At 30.8% G+C, this 18,022-nt stretch overlaps 1 protein-coding gene across 2 annotated transcripts; it reads left to right on the forward strand.

Annotated features, from left to right (window-relative positions):
- Nucleotides 1-2,683: 2,683 nt before the first annotated feature.
- Nucleotides 2,684-15,741, forward strand: LOC143044832 (uncharacterized). 2 transcript variants are annotated; one of them, XM_076217017.1, is made up of 7 exons: nt 2,684-2,969; nt 8,613-8,773; nt 10,405-10,555; nt 11,324-11,437; nt 12,560-12,625; nt 13,317-13,383; nt 14,531-15,741. In XM_076217017.1, exons 1-7 carry the CDS (start codon nt 2,930-2,932, stop codon nt 15,597-15,599), a joined length of 1,668 nt encoding a protein of 555 aa, XP_076073132.1. In that variant the 5' UTR covers nt 2,684-2,929; the 3' UTR covers nt 15,600-15,741. The 2 variants fall into 2 exon arrangements, with proteins under 2 accessions (XP_076073132.1, XP_076073133.1); XM_076217018.1 differs by lacking the exon at nt 11,324-11,437.
- Nucleotides 15,742-18,022: the final 2,281 nt, after the last annotated feature.

The following is an 18,022-nucleotide window of genomic DNA, read 5'->3' on the forward strand; positions in this document are numbered from 1 at the left end:
CCTTCGGATCAATCAAAGAGTTGCACTCTTCCTAGACGAGGCATCGAATTTAACGTCCCCATTTTTATAGTTCGTACCTGTACATCATGCAAAATCACACTTACATGTAGGCTAAACTAACTCACATTTTTACTTACAATATTAGAGTTTTTCTCATAAAGTTGGGAATGGAAATGGGGAATACAAATGAATTGGGAAATAACTGAATTGATGATATCATTATGTATTCCTAATATTGATGATAAAATCCACGTTCTTAATCATTAGTTGTATGTATTACTAACCCACAAAAGATCTACTTTATTTTTCGAGTGTAAACTCTGATTTTTATAGATGGGAACGTAATATAGTTAAATTAAATTGTTGTGTACACTGATGACTAATGCTAACACCATACCGAGATAAGCTCAATTTGAGTAATATGAAAAACTTACCAGTAGCCACAATATTTATATACCACATCACATTTTTACAAATTTCAATGTTATTCCAAAAGTTCATTGTAATACTTGCAAATATATGAATATATGTTTGGAAATTCATATCAATGTATAAATATGTTTTTAATTGTGTTGATATTAATATTGTGTAATGTTCACATGTGCTTTTGAAAATTAAAAGTTGTAAAAGTAGTTTCTTTTTTTCAACTCAGAATTGGTAAATACTGTCTTTTCTTTTCCCACAAGAAATTCTAATTGTTCGATGAATAACAAAGTTGTTTAAAAGACTGCTGTCTTCAGATTTATCATCAAGGAATATTGATACGTACATTGGTTGGAGAAAAAAAATAACTTCTCACGTGGTTAAAAAAAACAATTAAAACATGAATGATAAATCATTGTAGTAACATTTGTTTTTGTTTATGCACAATTCTGAAAACACATGTATTCCACGATATTCGTGCATTTTTTATCAAATCAAATAAATTTGTGCAATAGCAATATATATTTTTTTAAATTCATTGATGAAAACTCGCAACAATTTTATGAGTTAACAATATTGGAAAAACAAGATGTCAACTTCACATAACAAAAAGTAAAATCACAAAAATACTGAACTAAGAGGAAAATCAATTTGGAGAGTCCATAATCACATGGCAATTTCAAATAACAAAACGCATAAAAAACAAATGGACAAGAATTGTCATATTCCTGATTTTCAAATGTAGAAAATGGTGGATTAAACCTGGTTTTATAGCGCTAACCCTCTCACTTTGATGACAGTCTCATCATTGACATTGATACGTTAACTAAACAGACACAACAAATAAATAGTCAAAATATGGGTACATCAGTCATCATCGTATAACAATTTTAAAAGAGACAATTTAACAGAACACATAAACATCTGTCTACAAACACATTCATTGATTTGAGTGTCTGACGTCAGAAAATTTTATACGTCACATAAATTTGTCGTTCAATGTCCATACAAACAATTTTAAAAATTTACATAGGTCTTCAAATTTGTATTTTTATACATGTCTCAAACGCTAAAGACATTTATCTAGTTTAAATGATTTGAATAACGACACAAAATTGTCACTAAAAATCTAAAGATATTCACGATCAAGTTATTGATCGTGAGTTTTCTCATTTCTTTTCAGTAGAAGGAAGTTAGGGAATTGGATTATAACGTGAAGATAAAGAAACTGAAAATTGGAAAATTATGGAATTTAGAATCAAATTTTAAGAAATAACTGTAATATTTTGTCATTATATTCGAAATAACATTTAAAAAAATGGTGCACACTGTTAAGTAACCCGCTACACGCGTTATTCAGTGTGCACCACATTTTTATGATATTTCTTTAAAGACAGAAAAAAACATTACAGTCACTCCTTAAATAAATATAATTATTGACGAGCAATGAACCCACTTTCGTCAATATTTGTATCAGCTACAAAAAAAACTTTAGACAAAATATATAGATCTTTTAATTATCTTTTAAACACGTCTCATACAGATTAACTCTAATTTGTAGTGTTAAAAAATGCTACTCAGACTCTAGAATATCAGGGTTTTACTTTCTGCTTGATCAAATATACCAGGACTAGTATTTATATTATCATAGTAAAATGCATTTTTTTCTTGAAAATAATCCATCTGTCAAAATCAAGCTCTTTCTCTGGTCTGTAACCTCATGAACCAACATAATAAATATTCCGTGTATGTTAACCAGGTTGTTATATTTGTTTTTCATTCTCTTTTAAATATCTCACTTAAGACGTACATGTATAGTCATGATTCATTTTTATGTTTGTCTACAAATAGAACAATTGAAAATTTCCGTTAATTTCAGAAACATAATGTTGCAACTAAAAATCTTGTTTTTCAAAATTAATGAAGATATTTGCAATGTATTGTACTTTTCTAGTGAAGGCCTGATTCATGAACATATCATTTTAAATTATAGCATGTATATACCGAGGTAGTCTTATAAATCACTGTATTGTTTGGCCTCTGTTGTAGCTAGCTAGCTAGCGCTTCTTCGTTAACAATTATACCACATATCCCTATTTATATTTATATTTATATATAGAGGGTGCTCCAAACATGACACTTGTTCATTTATTCAAATCATAAATATTTGAACAACACTATTTTACATTAACAAAAACAAGTACAATGACTAAGAAGGTAAGACTTGTACGTATACACTTACTAAAAATACTCACGGATGAGGAAACTTCGACGGATATGTCACTCATAGTGAATTAATGTTGTGAAACACTCCTAAATATAAGAGATACTTCTTATGAACGTACTTTTATTACGTCAAGTATAATTTGTGTCTGGAATATTAACTTTAGTATTATATTTATTTTGTGAACCAAGTCCTATTCTGTCTAATCTATCTTTTTGAAACTACATTTTATAATTTTGGAGAAAAAGTTAACAGCGAATAGTAATCAAATTACAAACAAACATGGGAGATACAAGTGATGAAAGTAATAGCAACAACGACGGTAAGCTTATAAATAAAGAAATGTTTACAGTATTGTTTTTAAGTGGATAATATTAGGAAAAACTGTCAGGAATTGTTGGTCCTCAATGCCATTCAACTTCGCACTTTATTTGACGTTTTAAACATATTCTATTTTAGCATCACTGATGAGACTTTTGTAAACGAAACGCGCGTCTTGCGTAAATATAATTTTACAATCCTGATATCTATGATGCGTTTATATATAAATCGTGTATTATTTCACGTTCACTGCATTTCAATAGTTTGATTGATTGATTTTTTGTTGCTAAACGTCCTCCAATAACTTGCTGCCAATAAAAAAACCTGCAGAATATTTGTAGTTTGGTATAAGTAAACAAAATGTTTTTCGACTTATCATTCTGCAAGAATTTATTTTAAATGATTTTTGCTAATTAAAAAGCATTTCTTTTTAATATCATTCTGTAAATGAACACATATTCGAAAGTGGTACACATTTGCGTAAAGGTTCTTTTATCTTTGCCAAACACTTATAACTATTTCCCGAGTTGATTATAACATGTGTGACTCAACACGTAACTATAACATGATATTCAACAGAACACGTAGAACCTACATTAAGATAAAAAAAAATGTTTCTAACCTGGTCTCATCTGTAGTCTAAACTTGCCTCTTTGTAACCTCGTGATGCTTATTTTTCAAATTACAACTTCAGGCTGGAGAGACATATTTTCTTGGCGATTTTGCAGAGATTCTTCTCACATGACATCGTATATCAAATCATTATTCAGTAAAACACTAATAATAGCTAAGAAACGTTCAAACGTTCAAAGAGCTTATTGAATAAAAAGAGCCTTAAATAATAGTCATATCAATTCATCAATCTATGGTCAACTTTGTCTGAGGAAACGAAATTTTCAACACGTTCTATATATAACGAGGGTGGTAGCAATATATTTACAGAAATTCAAAACATGAGTAGGATGAACATTTAAAAAATTAAAAGTAAAACAAAACTGTGATCTTACAACACGTATTTTTCAAGTTAAACAATGTAAAATACTGACTTAAAAGTGATATATTGATGACAAAGGCATACATGTATTCAGTTACAAATATAAACAATAAACGCGGATGAGGAAGTTGCGACGGATACTAACGTTATGTATAATGACTGGTTTTCATATTGGCAATCCTCAGTATCAGACACAAATTGAAAACGTTTTCTTTCTTAAGATAATTGTAGTTTTGTGTTTGGAAGAGATATATTGGAATATTTATTGTTATAATATATAATATAATAATTTGTTATACTTGTTTACGTGTTTAATGGGAGATTTCAGCGAAGGTAGAATTAAACAAAATTGTGTTTCGAAAATCATTTTTAATCCAATATCGTACTCTGTCGTTAACATTTGAAATCACAAGTAAAGTATAATTTTTAAGTTTTAGTATTTATAATATATGCATTTGGCTACGAATTATGTTGGACATGTCATATATTTTTGAAGGATTATCATCATTGAATTAACACTAGATTCATAATTTATCGTTAAAAAGACATGTCATGTCACATATTAAAGCACGCATGCGCAAAACGTTAATAAACTGTTTTTTTTATATACTCAACGTTTCTACATGTTGTTCTGTCACAATTTAAAAAGTTATGTTTTTAACATTGCCATATAAACAAGAGATTGGCTAACCATTGACCTATGTTCAACCCGTCTTTTCTTAAAATGTCATGTGCCAAGTCAGAAATATAGCAGCTATTATCAAATAGTCCGTTTGTTTCGATTTCAGTTCTGTGTTTCATTGTTCCGTTGTTTTTTTTTACTCTTATACGTGTTTCTCTTAGTTAAAGTTTGTCACCTATATTTGATTTTGCTTAATTTGATTATGACAATTGTGCAGCGGTATACCACTGTTGACCTTATTTCATGTCAAAACGATTTTTCCATGCATTAGACAGCAAAATGAACTATTTCAAACGATAAACAATTTATGCACATATAAAGGATGACGGGTGAAAATGCGTTTGTTTACTTTTTGAAAGTACGAAATAATTGATTTAAATGTATGTTTTAACACAATTTAATAAGAATATAACTTTCTAATGTATAATAAAAAAAAAGATTAAAATCCAAAAAAAGTGTAATTAAAGCAGCTGAATACATAATATTGTTGACTGGATGCTATTCATTTCAACTATAGATGCGATGAATTATCACTGACAGTGCAATCATTTCTGATGTGGAATTTTTGGAGGTGCGATGAATTTTGATTATTGTTTTTTATGATAAATCGACATGCATCAACTTAAAATAGTCTTAAAAAAATATACACGGGTTGCTATTGGTGGAATAAATTTTTTTCCATCCCAAAAACTAACAATTGAGTTATAATTTACTAAAAACTTCCTTTTATTTGAAAAGGCACATTAGTTTATATAACAACAGATTTCTTTTTGGAAAAAAAACTATATTAATATTTCATATTTTATTGAAAATGAGTATACGTCTATTTTTCAAAATTTTGTTGGGGGGGGGGGGGCATGAACCAACACCCTCCTCGCAGGTTTGGATCACTACATGAAAAAAATATTTGTTTTGATTGGCCCTGGAAAAAAATACAAATTACTTTGGCTCAATGGAAAACAAATTGTCTCTTAAAAAAAAATTCCAAATCCCCCTACCACCCCCACTCCAAGGGAGGATCCAGAATTTTTGAAAGGGGGACGTAATATTAAATTTCGCCGAGCTGAACGATTTTTGAGGACCTTTTTTTGCTTAAGAACATAAAATAAGTGTAAAATGCATTTTAGTTAAAGAGTGGGGTTTGGACATTTTTTGTGCCGTATTCTCTACATTAATTGTCCACTATAAAATGATTGGAAATTTTTGAAAAGGGGACGTAATATTAAATTTCGCCGAGCTGAACGATTTTTTAGGACCTTTTTTTGCTTAAGAACATAAAATAAGTGTAAAATGCATTTTAGTTAAAGAGTGGGGTTTGGACATTTTTTGTGCCGTATTCTCTACATTAATTGTCCACTATAAAATGATTGGATGGATCCAAAGCTATGTACTTATATATCATTTGTCAGTAAAAAATGGACATGGAAAATTATCAATTGTTGTATAGTTAATTAGCATAACCTCACATATTTCTTGTTGTAAACAAGATATACGGCTATTCAAGGAAATTTACAGGCAATTTTTATCCAAATGTTTGGTTTGAATGTATCACCAACAACGGAAGTGCGGGTTCCAAATCAACCAAATACTACAAATGAGTCGGAAATTACAATGAAGTTGTGAATGACGATCGGCACATGGAGACATGTAGGCCACACTCAGCAGGCAGGTTGCAGTCGGGCCTCGAACAAATTATTAGTATATCAGTTCGTCGAAACAGACATTCCAGTCAGATAAGGGATTCACATGTAACCCCCCCCCCCCCCCTAAAAAATAAACAAAAATTACGCCCGTTTTTTTTCCATCATGTTTAATGCTTAATAATTCTGTTGAAAAACTGTTTTTCTAATAGCAAATAGGTAGCCCCCTAGCCTCCCCCCCCTAAAAAAGAATGCCCGGTTTTTATTCATCATGGTCAATGCTAAATAATTCTGTTGAAAAATATTTTTATCTAATAGCAAATAAGTAACCCAGATTATCATTTTTAATCCAGGTACGGACAGAATTTTAAAGGCAAAATCAGGGTCAGAATTTTTTCTCTAAACTATCTCATACTGCCCCCTCAAATCAAATGGTCCATACCTAAGACTTTAAATCTATATCTAGAGCTTACTGACTGGAGATCACTATTCAGCAATGTTGTGAATGGGCTAGAGCGTTTAGGGTGAAACATGTTCGTTGGTAAATAATATTGGTGTGGAACTTTTTTTTCTTCACGAGAGTGTGATAGAGTATTATTTTCTATTAGTCGGAATTTTGAAATAGAAGTTAATTCGTTATTGCTCAATGCTTTGTCGCTTTGAAGGCGTCATGCTTGCTATCTTTATCAGTAAATAATTGTCTCATAAAAATTAAATACACGGCAAAGTTCACGAAGTCTAGTCTAATTAATCATTTTACCAACAAAAAAAGTACAAGCAAAAGATTGGGGCGTACGCCCTTTACGCTCCCTCTGAATCCGCCATACCCCTCCCCTGAAAATCAAATGGTTGCCACCTTTGCTGTCCAAGATATATGTATACAATGATGATGTGTCATAGGAAAGGATATATTTAATCATACATATAGATCTGGGTCTGAACAGATTATCAGAGAATATAGAATTGACAATATTAGCAATAAATGCCATTTTTACGAAATTTATTGATTCATTACCTCAGACTTTCACTCACAAAATATGCGTATATAATCAATCCTTCTGACTTAATAAATTATGTTAGAGAGTCGGCTAAATTACGACCCTTATCGGGGCTTTGTATAGCTGACTATGCGGTATGGGCTTTGCTCATTGTTGAAGGCCGTACGGTTGCCTATAGTTGTTAATGTTTGTGTCATTTTGGTCTTTTGTTGATAGTTGTTTCATCGGCAATAATACTACATCTTCTTTTTTTATATTTGTATAATGAAAATCAATTGAAATCCTTCTGTGAAAATGCATCGCATATACAACAGTAATGAATCGCTCTACAGTGAAAATGAAATTCTCTAATTTTTGTGCTATTTTCACATTTCCTGACCGGTGTGAGAAAAATATTTCTCCTCACTAGTGAAAAATCTGTTCTCGGCAAATGATTAGTCAAAATTTGATTATGAAGTCAAAATGTTTTGTTTTCTTCTCAATTTTCCTATTGTGACGTCATGAAAAAAGGCGACCTTGCCTGATGACGTCGCATATAAAGAGCACAATTTTCTGAAAATCTTTGAAAAAGAACGATAAAAAGTATTAGAGAAACAGATTCCGAAACTATAACTCGTGTATTACGATATTTCTCCACTCTCGACAGTTAAATTTTATTATTTAAAGGGCTCGGCAAGCCTCGCGCTTTAAATAATAAAATTTAACTGTCTCGAGTGGAGAAATATTGTAATACACTTGTTGCAGTGTAAGAATCTATATGTCTGATATCATTATTCAACAGTAAACATGAATCGCATCACCAAAACAACAAAGTGTAATTTGATTCAATATCAACAAGCTGAACAACAAAACCTTTTTTAAGATATACTATGTGCATTATTAATAATGTTAAAAGGTACATTTTTCTACAAATAAAACGTGGCTGCTACTTTTAAAACTCTTGCACGCTCTGTTCGTGAACTATTCTTAATATTTATCTATCTGTGTATCAATTTTACACCTGGATGGCTGTAGGCGCGACTAAAATCCGTCCGCATCAAATACATTTAATCATGAATTTATAAAAACAGTACATATTGTTTATTATTTCGTATTTTATTCAAAAATTGTGAATTTATCGTCTGTTTATTTATCATTCTACATAAGAAATTCATCACGGATACAGTGCAAATGACATTTAAGGATTCGCACATAACATACACTGAAAATGATATTGTTTCGATTGACAAATACTAGACAATTTCAACACTAATTGATAATTCCTTTTTCTTGTATGTTTTATTCAAATGTCGAATATACTTTACTCGTGTTAGATTTTTTTCTTTCACAGTTGAGTTATATACTGATGCAGGTTGTTATAAAAACAAAAACAATGGGAAAAGTGGTAAAATGATATTAAAGGATGGACCTCATCCTGAGAATCCAATGTCTGCAGAAATATGTTATAAAGTTTGTACAAGGGAAAACAGGTTTAATTATTTTGGAACACAGGTGAGATTGTTTATAACAATAACTTTACATGTACTGTATATTCAGAAATTATTGCGTGCATTTATTATTGCGATTTTGTCATTTAAGACTAAAATGCAATTTTTATTTTTGAGATATTGTGAAAAATTCATGTTAAATTTATATAAAAAATACAAAATGCGATTCTAACCCTGTCACATTTTTGCGCAATAATAATAAAAAAAAACATCGCAATGATTTCGACTGCCTTGAATAAGCAATAGTTATCCACTCAGGACGGAGTGTGTCAGTGTACGATCACTCCGAAGGCGGGAGGATGATTTTATACTGACACATCAAGTCCGAGTGGGATAACTGTTTTACATACCAGACTTTGTTAGAGAAAACATTTACGCTTCATAACATCTAGTACATAATACCATACAACAATTATCATTGTTATAATACACTTTATTTAATAGTATGAGATCTTTTTATAATGTTATAATATGTTAACTTTACAAATAGTTTGTTTTCAGTCACATATAAGTGTGGCAACAATTTTTTTCTTACGTTAAAAAACAGTCTATACTATATAGAATTTTATAAAATACTAAAATAGAAAACATTTAAAATCAATTCAATGTTTTTTTTATACTTCATCAATAAATGATTATAGAAAACAAAATATGACAACACATAATAGCAGGGTCCTACATTTGTAAATTTGACAGCAACATAAAAGCAAAATGGCTATTTAAAACATATTTTAGGGCACACGATACTATTTGGATTCAATGATGAATGTTTTAAGAAAATTTGCATGCAAGCTTTTTTTTCTTCACCTGAGCAATTCAAATATGTAAAAACAAATATACCTTCTGTGTTACTTTGAGAGATAAAAGAGGTCGAAAATCCTAACTTTTTTCTTTCAACAGAAAATCATTTAGAAATTCCTCTGTACACCCATATAATCTTAATATTTACCGCGGTTCGTTGGAAGTTATCAAAAATAAACAATGTTTCAGTAGTTTAAGAAATTAACAGCATTTTTGCTGTTTAAATTAAAAAAAAAAATCAATGTTGACTTTTTCATTAACATTGGTACAAATAATCTTAATACGTAATCAAACCTAATGCAATTTTACAAAAGATGGATGCATGAACTCGCGTTAGTTAAATCAGTTTAAATCATAATAAAATCAGTCGAAAATGAATCTTTTCTCGACAGGTCACAGTTTGACGTATCGCAAATAGCATTTAACGTTAGCAATGTCATGACTTCCCCTGTGACTGTATTGATTGCCATTATGAGTGACCAACCCTTCCCTCGTACTTTTTTTACAGAGATTAAACTAACAAATGTTTTAAAGAAAAGACATCGTAAAAATATTTTTGATTAGGCTTGGTCTATCAAATCGCTACTAAGCACACATAATAACTAACAAAAAAAATTATCAAAAAAAAAACAAACATAAAGAACCGAAAGTATTTGCTTTTTCTCAAATATAATTCCAAACCCAATTTACACTTAATTAATATTTGTTGTTTTGACTACGCAAAACCATGTATTTTGTCTGGCTCGTATTGGTTTCTACGTTTAAATTGATATCGTTGTCTATATCTGTCATGCGATTGATTGATGGATCTCAGTAATTAAATGTTCTTTGTAGAATGTAGGTGATTGCTATTGTGGAGAAGTGGCAGATATTGAGTCCTACAACAAATATAAACGGGACAAGTCACAATGCAACAACAACTGCAATGGAAATGACGATGAAAAATGTGGTAGTACAGACAACGCGTCCGTATACAAGCTTAAAGGTACGGATGTAATAATTTCGCCATGGCGTCGTCAGTTTGTTTTAGATTTATGAGTTTGACTGTCCCTTTTGGTATCTTTCGTCCCTCTTTGTCTTTATATTCACTTAATAATCTAAGATGAGACAGTTTTGGTACATTGAAGTAAATTCTAATAATTTGGTTCATGGGTTGAATTATTAGTTATCAAAGGTACCAGGACTACAATTTAATACGCCAGGTGCGCGTTTCATCTACATAAGACTCATCAGTGATGCTCAGATAAAAATAGTTATGAAGCCAAACAAATACAAAGTTGAAGAGCATTGATCATTGAAACTACAGGTAGGTTTCATGGATAGTATACATTTTGACAACGGTTCCAAATCCGACGAGGTAAATTTGAAAAGACACAGACAAAACAACGCAAGTTTCTCTAAATCTATTAGTGTGAAATAAAAATAGACAGAGTTCATGTGTATGATGTCGACTTTAAAACTGTTTGCAACTTTCCCAAAATGGGGAACATATTTAGAAATTACTGCCTAAAGAAGACAAAACAGTTCAAATATGATAATGTCTAAGTTTCTTTCATATGTAACTACTATGTGTTTGTACTATGCAATGTAATGTGTCAAATGGTACATACAATTGACTGTACTTACTATATATTCATATTGTAACCCATGTATCGTTTCGGATACATAAAAAAAAAAAGAATAGTTCCCGTGAAACACGATTTATTTAGGTAATAATATTGCAAAATAGGTATTTTGATAAAAACATTTTCAGTTCAGCCAACTCGTCCTTCTACAAAGATGACTACAACTTCCGTGTTTCCTCCTGCTATAAGTAAACTGCCAAGAGACGACCCTGGATATATAACCTCATCCGCGTCTGAACGAGGTATACATCAAATAGTTAGTCATGACAAATAGCATAGTCTTTGTATGTTTGTTTTGTAAATTGATATCAGTAGTATTGGCACATAATACATAAAATCGAAATTATCTCGAAACTAACATTAAACGATTTTTCTCTCGTTTTTATTAAGTCAGTAATAACGTATTTACAATTTATATAAAGGCTGCTTCTTGGTTGTACATATGTTCATGTAGTTTTAGCTTTGGGTGAAATTCCATAAAACAACTCATCGCACTAAATTCATTATACAAATCAGTATTATAAAAAGGGGATCCATATACAATCATTATGCCTCTGTAAGAAATATTATTGAGTATCATGAATAACATATATGTAGAAGAGAGAGACACACAGAAATGTATAATTGTTAGCGTTTTAGAAAGTGGTTTGACAAATCGAATGCCAACTGCTGTGTTATACACATACGATAGTGTGGTATAATTTCCAATAAGATAGATATCCAACAGAGATCAAATGACAACTCATGATCAACATTCGGTCTTCGATAATTAGCAAAACACATACTGCATAATAGGGTATAGGTGCCCCGAAGTGACAAAAGTTAAAATGAAAAAGTTCAAAAATGTATTAACAAAACAAAAGGAAACCAACAATTGATACATAACTGAATCACAGGCTCTTGACTTGGGACAGAAACTTGTGTGGCGGAGTAAAACATGCTTGGCAACACTCAATTCTTCCCTACCATGAGCCATTGCATAATAATAAGTTGTAAAAAGCATCAGATCAATACAAAGCTTTATATAAACAACTAACAAAAACACTGAGTAAACCAAGTACAGAGTTATCACTAGTTCAACGCAAACACAAACTTGTTTATCAATCATGTTTATGACAAGTGAATGTTATTTTCATGTTTTGTAAGTTTTGATACCATATCAATTAAGATTTACCGATCGAAAGTTTTCTACAGTTTGAATTCGATTTTTAAATTTTATTTTGTTGCGAATTTCCGCAAAAAAATCATCTAAAAGTTTAATATATGTAACAACAGACGCTGTATGTAACAAATTCTTTATTTCAACATGTTTTAATTATACACTGTTGAACAATGTCTTATAATGTTTATGTTTTTACATGAAGGTAACGAGACAAAAACACCAACAAAAGGATTACCCACCCATCCAGGGAACAATGCAACACTGGCAGGTATAAGTAATATGTTTTATAGGAGTAATTTTATATTTCATTTTATCTAAGCAAAAAATGTAAAGAAAAACAGCCATGTTTGTACAAAATATGAACTGTCCTTAAAAGACACTCACAAACGAACAACAGGACAAAAAGACATAAACAAGTATAACACCTACGAAATCAAAAAAAAAAAACAATAAATAAAAAATGCATCATGCTCCATTTACACCAAATACAACATACAGCATATTGACATTATTACTGATGTACTGGCATACATGATAAAATAGTAGAAATCTACATTAGATAACCCTTCTATAATGGATTTGTAATCTATGAATATCTTAATGTAATTATGTGAGGTTAAACTAAAGAAGTATAACAAATGTTCAAACAAAAAATGATTTAAAAAGTTTCAAGATCAATATTGAGGTCGAAAATGTCTAGCTGGCCTACAATATTTGCATTTAGAAATTAAAAATTTAAAATTGACTGATAGTATCATATTGTTGTTCATTGGGTATAAATGTCTACAACGGGTGACGCATATAAAGCATGAGACACTCATCACGCACCGTTTGAACTTGATGATAATACATTTTTTTTTTCTCTTTTATGTGGAATATTACAAGTGCATTTGCGAGTAAAGAATGTAGATTTCTTCTTTTGAACTAAGTGTATATTTTATACCTTTACATTTTTATAGGTATAGGAATTGGTGTATCTTGTCTAGTCGTTGTTGCTATTTGCCGTGTCATTATATCAAGAAGAAGGTATATATACATGTGATTTCCTTTAATTTTCAAATTTAAACTGAAATATATTTCATATAGTAAGATATGTATTCAAACAGATCACCAAAGAAAACAAACCTTCCATTGGCTGTTTACTCAATTGTCTATCAGTAGTTGGAAATTGTACTACCAAATTGTCTATAATTGTTTTTTTGTCTATAAAATCAACTGTCGCATTTTATACAGTTAATATAGGCTACTTGCATTTGAATGGAAAGCTTTTGATTCTTTTTTTTTTTTGTAGTATAATTTACATTACATATGTATAATTAGGTTGCATATCACGGGAAAGCTAAACCAAAAATGTTTCATTGTAGTTTAAAAAAAGGCAACTGTAGGTCGAAAGTCATAAATCAATTGAGATAAAACAAATCTGGATAACAAACTAAAACCCAGGGAAACACATCCATTATTTGAGGAAAGCAAAAACACAATGGAAACATTGAAGTGTAACAAAAACAAACGCCAAAGTACATATAAACGGACTATTTGTTAACAACTGAAACAACATGAACATTGATTTCCGATACGAATTTCAACAATGGTTAGTCTTTCTATAAGTTTTGTGTCAAGAAATCACTGTATTCGAAAACAGGTAACCAGCTTCCTCCTCAATTCCCATTCCATATACAGAGTGTTTTAAAGTACACCATAGCACAGTTATATTGATAAAGTTAAAATGTAATTATCAACACAAAAAATCAAACTCACGAAACTTGAATTACTTTAATACTTATTTTCATTGTAACTTGCAACATTTGTTAGCATTGAATATCAGTCAGATTTGGTACTTTATTGTTAAATCTCCTTTTACCATGATTACAGCAATTACATGTAGCAATAAATAACTTTGAAAAGTGATATGAACTATCATATAAATTAATTATTCTAATTGTCTTAGTTTCATCTGGACTTTTGACAGGTGTCTTAGTTTCGACAATATTTTATAAGAAAATGATCAACCTGTTCAAAACCATGTTCACATGTGTTTATTAACATGCATCGCAGCAAAACATAAATGTATGGCTTTTTGTTATATTGTTCCAAGTGTTGAACAGATATTGTAGAATTAAAGCAAATGTTTAAAATTACATTTAGCAATACTAATCTATACTTCTTTTTTCAGGTTACTCAGAAAACAAAATAGGGAAAGATCAAATACATATCGAAATGCTGCAGATATGAGCGTAACTGGTAACCAAAATGAACAAAGACAAGGAAATTCGTTTTCTTACACTGAATTAATAGCCTACAATCATAACCAGGCGTATGATGAGCTCCAGATAGAGACAAATGACACAATTAATGGTAAAGTAGAAGTATTAGTTAATTCAGAAGCAGCTCGAGTGTCCAATGACAATTATACAGTATTGGTAGTACCAGAAGACCAAAACTCTACACTCGTGACAAACACTTCTGGGTTCAGTGAAAATATATCAGATAACAAAGCTCTTAACAAAACCAATCCTATTGTTGGTGCTTATGCTATTCTAGACCCGAAAGAAACAGGCTTTGACAGAACCAAACCAGAACAAAATATAAAAGCTGATTCGTATGATGTCCTTGACCCTGCTGAGACAGGATTTGACAGGACGAAAGATAGAGATGAAGTACCGATTCAATTAGTAAAACACGAAAACTGTGACAAAGCTTTACAAAAACACGCCATTAACAATACAGAGACAACCGATGAAATGAAAAACCAGAATGGAGGCACGCATTCAATAACCATGAAAAACAAAATTGAATCAATTGAAAATAAAGCTAATAAGAAAGCTTCGAAAAGGAGTAACATTGGTATCGGTGCTTATGACATTCTTGACCCGGATGCAACAGGATTCGACAGAACCAAATCAGAACCAAACGTTAATGATGATTCGTATACTGTCCTTGACCCAGCCGAGACTGGATTTGACCGGACGAAACACAGAGACGACATGCATTCTCAATCATTAAAAATCAAAAACTCTGGTAAATCTATTCAAGAGCATGCTATTCAGAATCATGAAACAAGTGAAGAAGGGAATTATATCCTAAATAAGGATGGTCAATATGACATTTTGAATCAAGTATGCAGACCAAAAGATGATAACGAACATATATACAGTCATTCAGTTGATGCTGTGTATGACACAACAAATCAAAATCGATCACCAAGGACAGAAGATTCATCACATGCTTATGATCACTTGTAGCTAGATTGTGTCAATGATGGCCATGGATTTTTTTAGCGTATTTATTGTGTTTATGCCTCTACACATTTTGGTTCATACCGTCCTGAATTGAACTGTCAACGAAAATACAGATTTTGTGTTATTAAAATTAGCTGTTACAAAATATTTGTAGTTTTTTTTTTAAATTAAGGAATGTATCTACCCCGTGCACAGCTCTGATTCCTTGCTCGGATTTGGCTATACTTATTTGTAATTTTCGGTTTATAGCTCTAAATACTTTTTATAAGTTATGGATTTTCAAATAGTTTGGCCTCGAGATCACGGAAGAGTCCTTCATTGTCGAAATGCTTATCTGGTGCAGAAAGTTATTAACTTTTTATCTGTGGTTATAAGAATGCAGTCCATTTTTCGAGTTATATTCAATGATCTATAGAAAGATACTTTGCCATGAACTTTTTATGTGACGTCATTATACATTGTCGCGTTCTTGGAACTATAAAATGATAAAAAGTTAAGCAACATGTTTATATTTAGCTTCATTACTACATTAAACAATTTTTTAGTCTTAGACATTTTTGAAAATGTACAGCAACCCATACTCATGTTTTTATTGTGTTGCTAAAACAAAAGAACTAATGACACATGTCTTATACTTGATAATGTTTAATCAGTGTGTTTAATTCATTTTTCGTAATTTTAAATTTGTTATGCAGGTTCACACAGAGTGTGTTATTCAATCACTTAAATAGCTAAATGTCCATACTAGAAACAGAACATATTAATTTGATTAAGACTACTTAAATATATCACTGTGCTCAATCATTGCCACTGTACTTTGGGAAGACTTTATAAATCAATTTCATACATGTACACAATGCCCGAAGTAGCTTTCTGTGGAATTTCTATACAGTAAAATGTTTTATCATGTTTTTAATAATGAAAGAAGTACTTTTTCAACAACAAAGGTAAAATCAACGTGTTTTAATTATTTGAATCATCTGCCTTTAATTTCAAATCGCAAATTTACAACATGTTATCCACATTTATTTCTAGGCATGTTTATATGACAGTATAGAGGACGATATGTCCTCTATAATGCCAATTTAAAGTCAATATCTAACCATGCAAACCACGCTCTGTTTTTAACCACCAAAAATAAGATTCAAATATAAGAAGATGTGGTATAAAATTCAATGCCAATAAACATGAACCTAGTCTGCTCCTTTGTTCAATTAAATATATTTTTTAACCTAAAACTTTAGATGTGTAAAAGAAAAATCAGGGTAATTTCTTGCTAATAGTAATAGCATTGACGAATACAGCTAAAAATACTGAAGGTATGGGTATGGTATGGAATCAAGAAAGGCTTTTGTCGGTCGTTGTCATACTACCTATCTACATTCAAATAGTAACTTGCAAGTGCTTTAAATGAAAACCATACATTTGTATGTCTGTGATAATTTTTACATTATGACACACGTTTAGTTGACGCTTAATTGTCTAAATACTATTTAGTTATGTAATGAATTTGTAGAAACTCATATATAAGCCAACGTGAACGTGGTTTATGTGCCTTCCCGACTTGATTTGTATCAGTATAATGCAGATCAAAATGACTTATCTGGAGGATTTCACTATATGAAAGATTTGTTTTCACTGCATTGTTGTGTAGTGTGTGTTGACTTTAGAATTGTTTTTGAATCTCATATCTCATACATCCCATGCTACTTGATATTGGTTTACTAAAAAGAAAGTTCTTTTTTTGAAAAAAAAAAATAACTGCATTAGAATAGGAAATGCACAATCAGACTACATATAGGCAGGTTATTTCAACAGCTTCGTTTTTTTTTTGCAGACGACGGAAATCATTGGGTCTTATTTCTAAATTTAAATAAACAACCTTTTTAGGAAATGCACGCATTAAGATGATTTTGTTGGATAATCATGGACAAGATTTACACAATGTATCACACGTTAACGTTTTTCATATTTTTGTTTTTTATTGTATGTGATTTTTTTTACACTGAATATATTAGATTTGAAATTGGACATCTTCTTTAATTCTCCTTCATGCGTTGTCCAATACAATGTAAAATAAAATATATGAGCTACCAAATAGTTCATATAAGTATATGGTAGAAGGATAGAATAACTACTAACAAATCCTATCGTATCAAAAGATTTTGTGGTTTGATCGGAAATCGCCTTTTGAAAACCACAATTGTCAATAGAAAGGGTGTTAACATGTGTATACATGTTTATGGAGGAAAATGGAGCAGAGATAGGCGAGATAAAGTGGGTAGCCCTGTATCATCTCTCTGCATATATACATCCCTTAAATGAAAACATTGACATGTTTCACACAAAGTGAGTAAACGTATTTAACTATTCCATGTTTTTGGAGGCATGCTTTGCTTGTCAATTTTGTAAGAAAAGTGTTTTCA

The sequence above is a fragment of the Mytilus galloprovincialis genome, chromosome 9 (assembly GCF_965363235.1).
Source record: "Mytilus galloprovincialis chromosome 9, xbMytGall1.hap1.1, whole genome shotgun sequence".
NCBI lineage: Eukaryota > Metazoa > Mollusca > Bivalvia > Mytilida > Mytilidae > Mytilus > Mytilus galloprovincialis.

Bases quoted from the DNA above. Each gene is read 5' to 3' on its own strand.
- LOC143044832 (XM_076217017.1), top strand. From the start codon at position 2,930: ATGGGAGATACAAGTGATGAAAGTAATAGCAACAACGACG. The intron at 2,970-8,612 runs GTAAGCTTATAA...TTTCTTTCACAG, and splicing joins AAGTAATAGCAACAACGACG to TTGAGTTATATACTGATGCA. The intron at 8,774-10,404 runs GTGAGATTGTTT...TGTTCTTTGTAG, and splicing joins TTAATTATTTTGGAACACAG to AATGTAGGTGATTGCTATTG.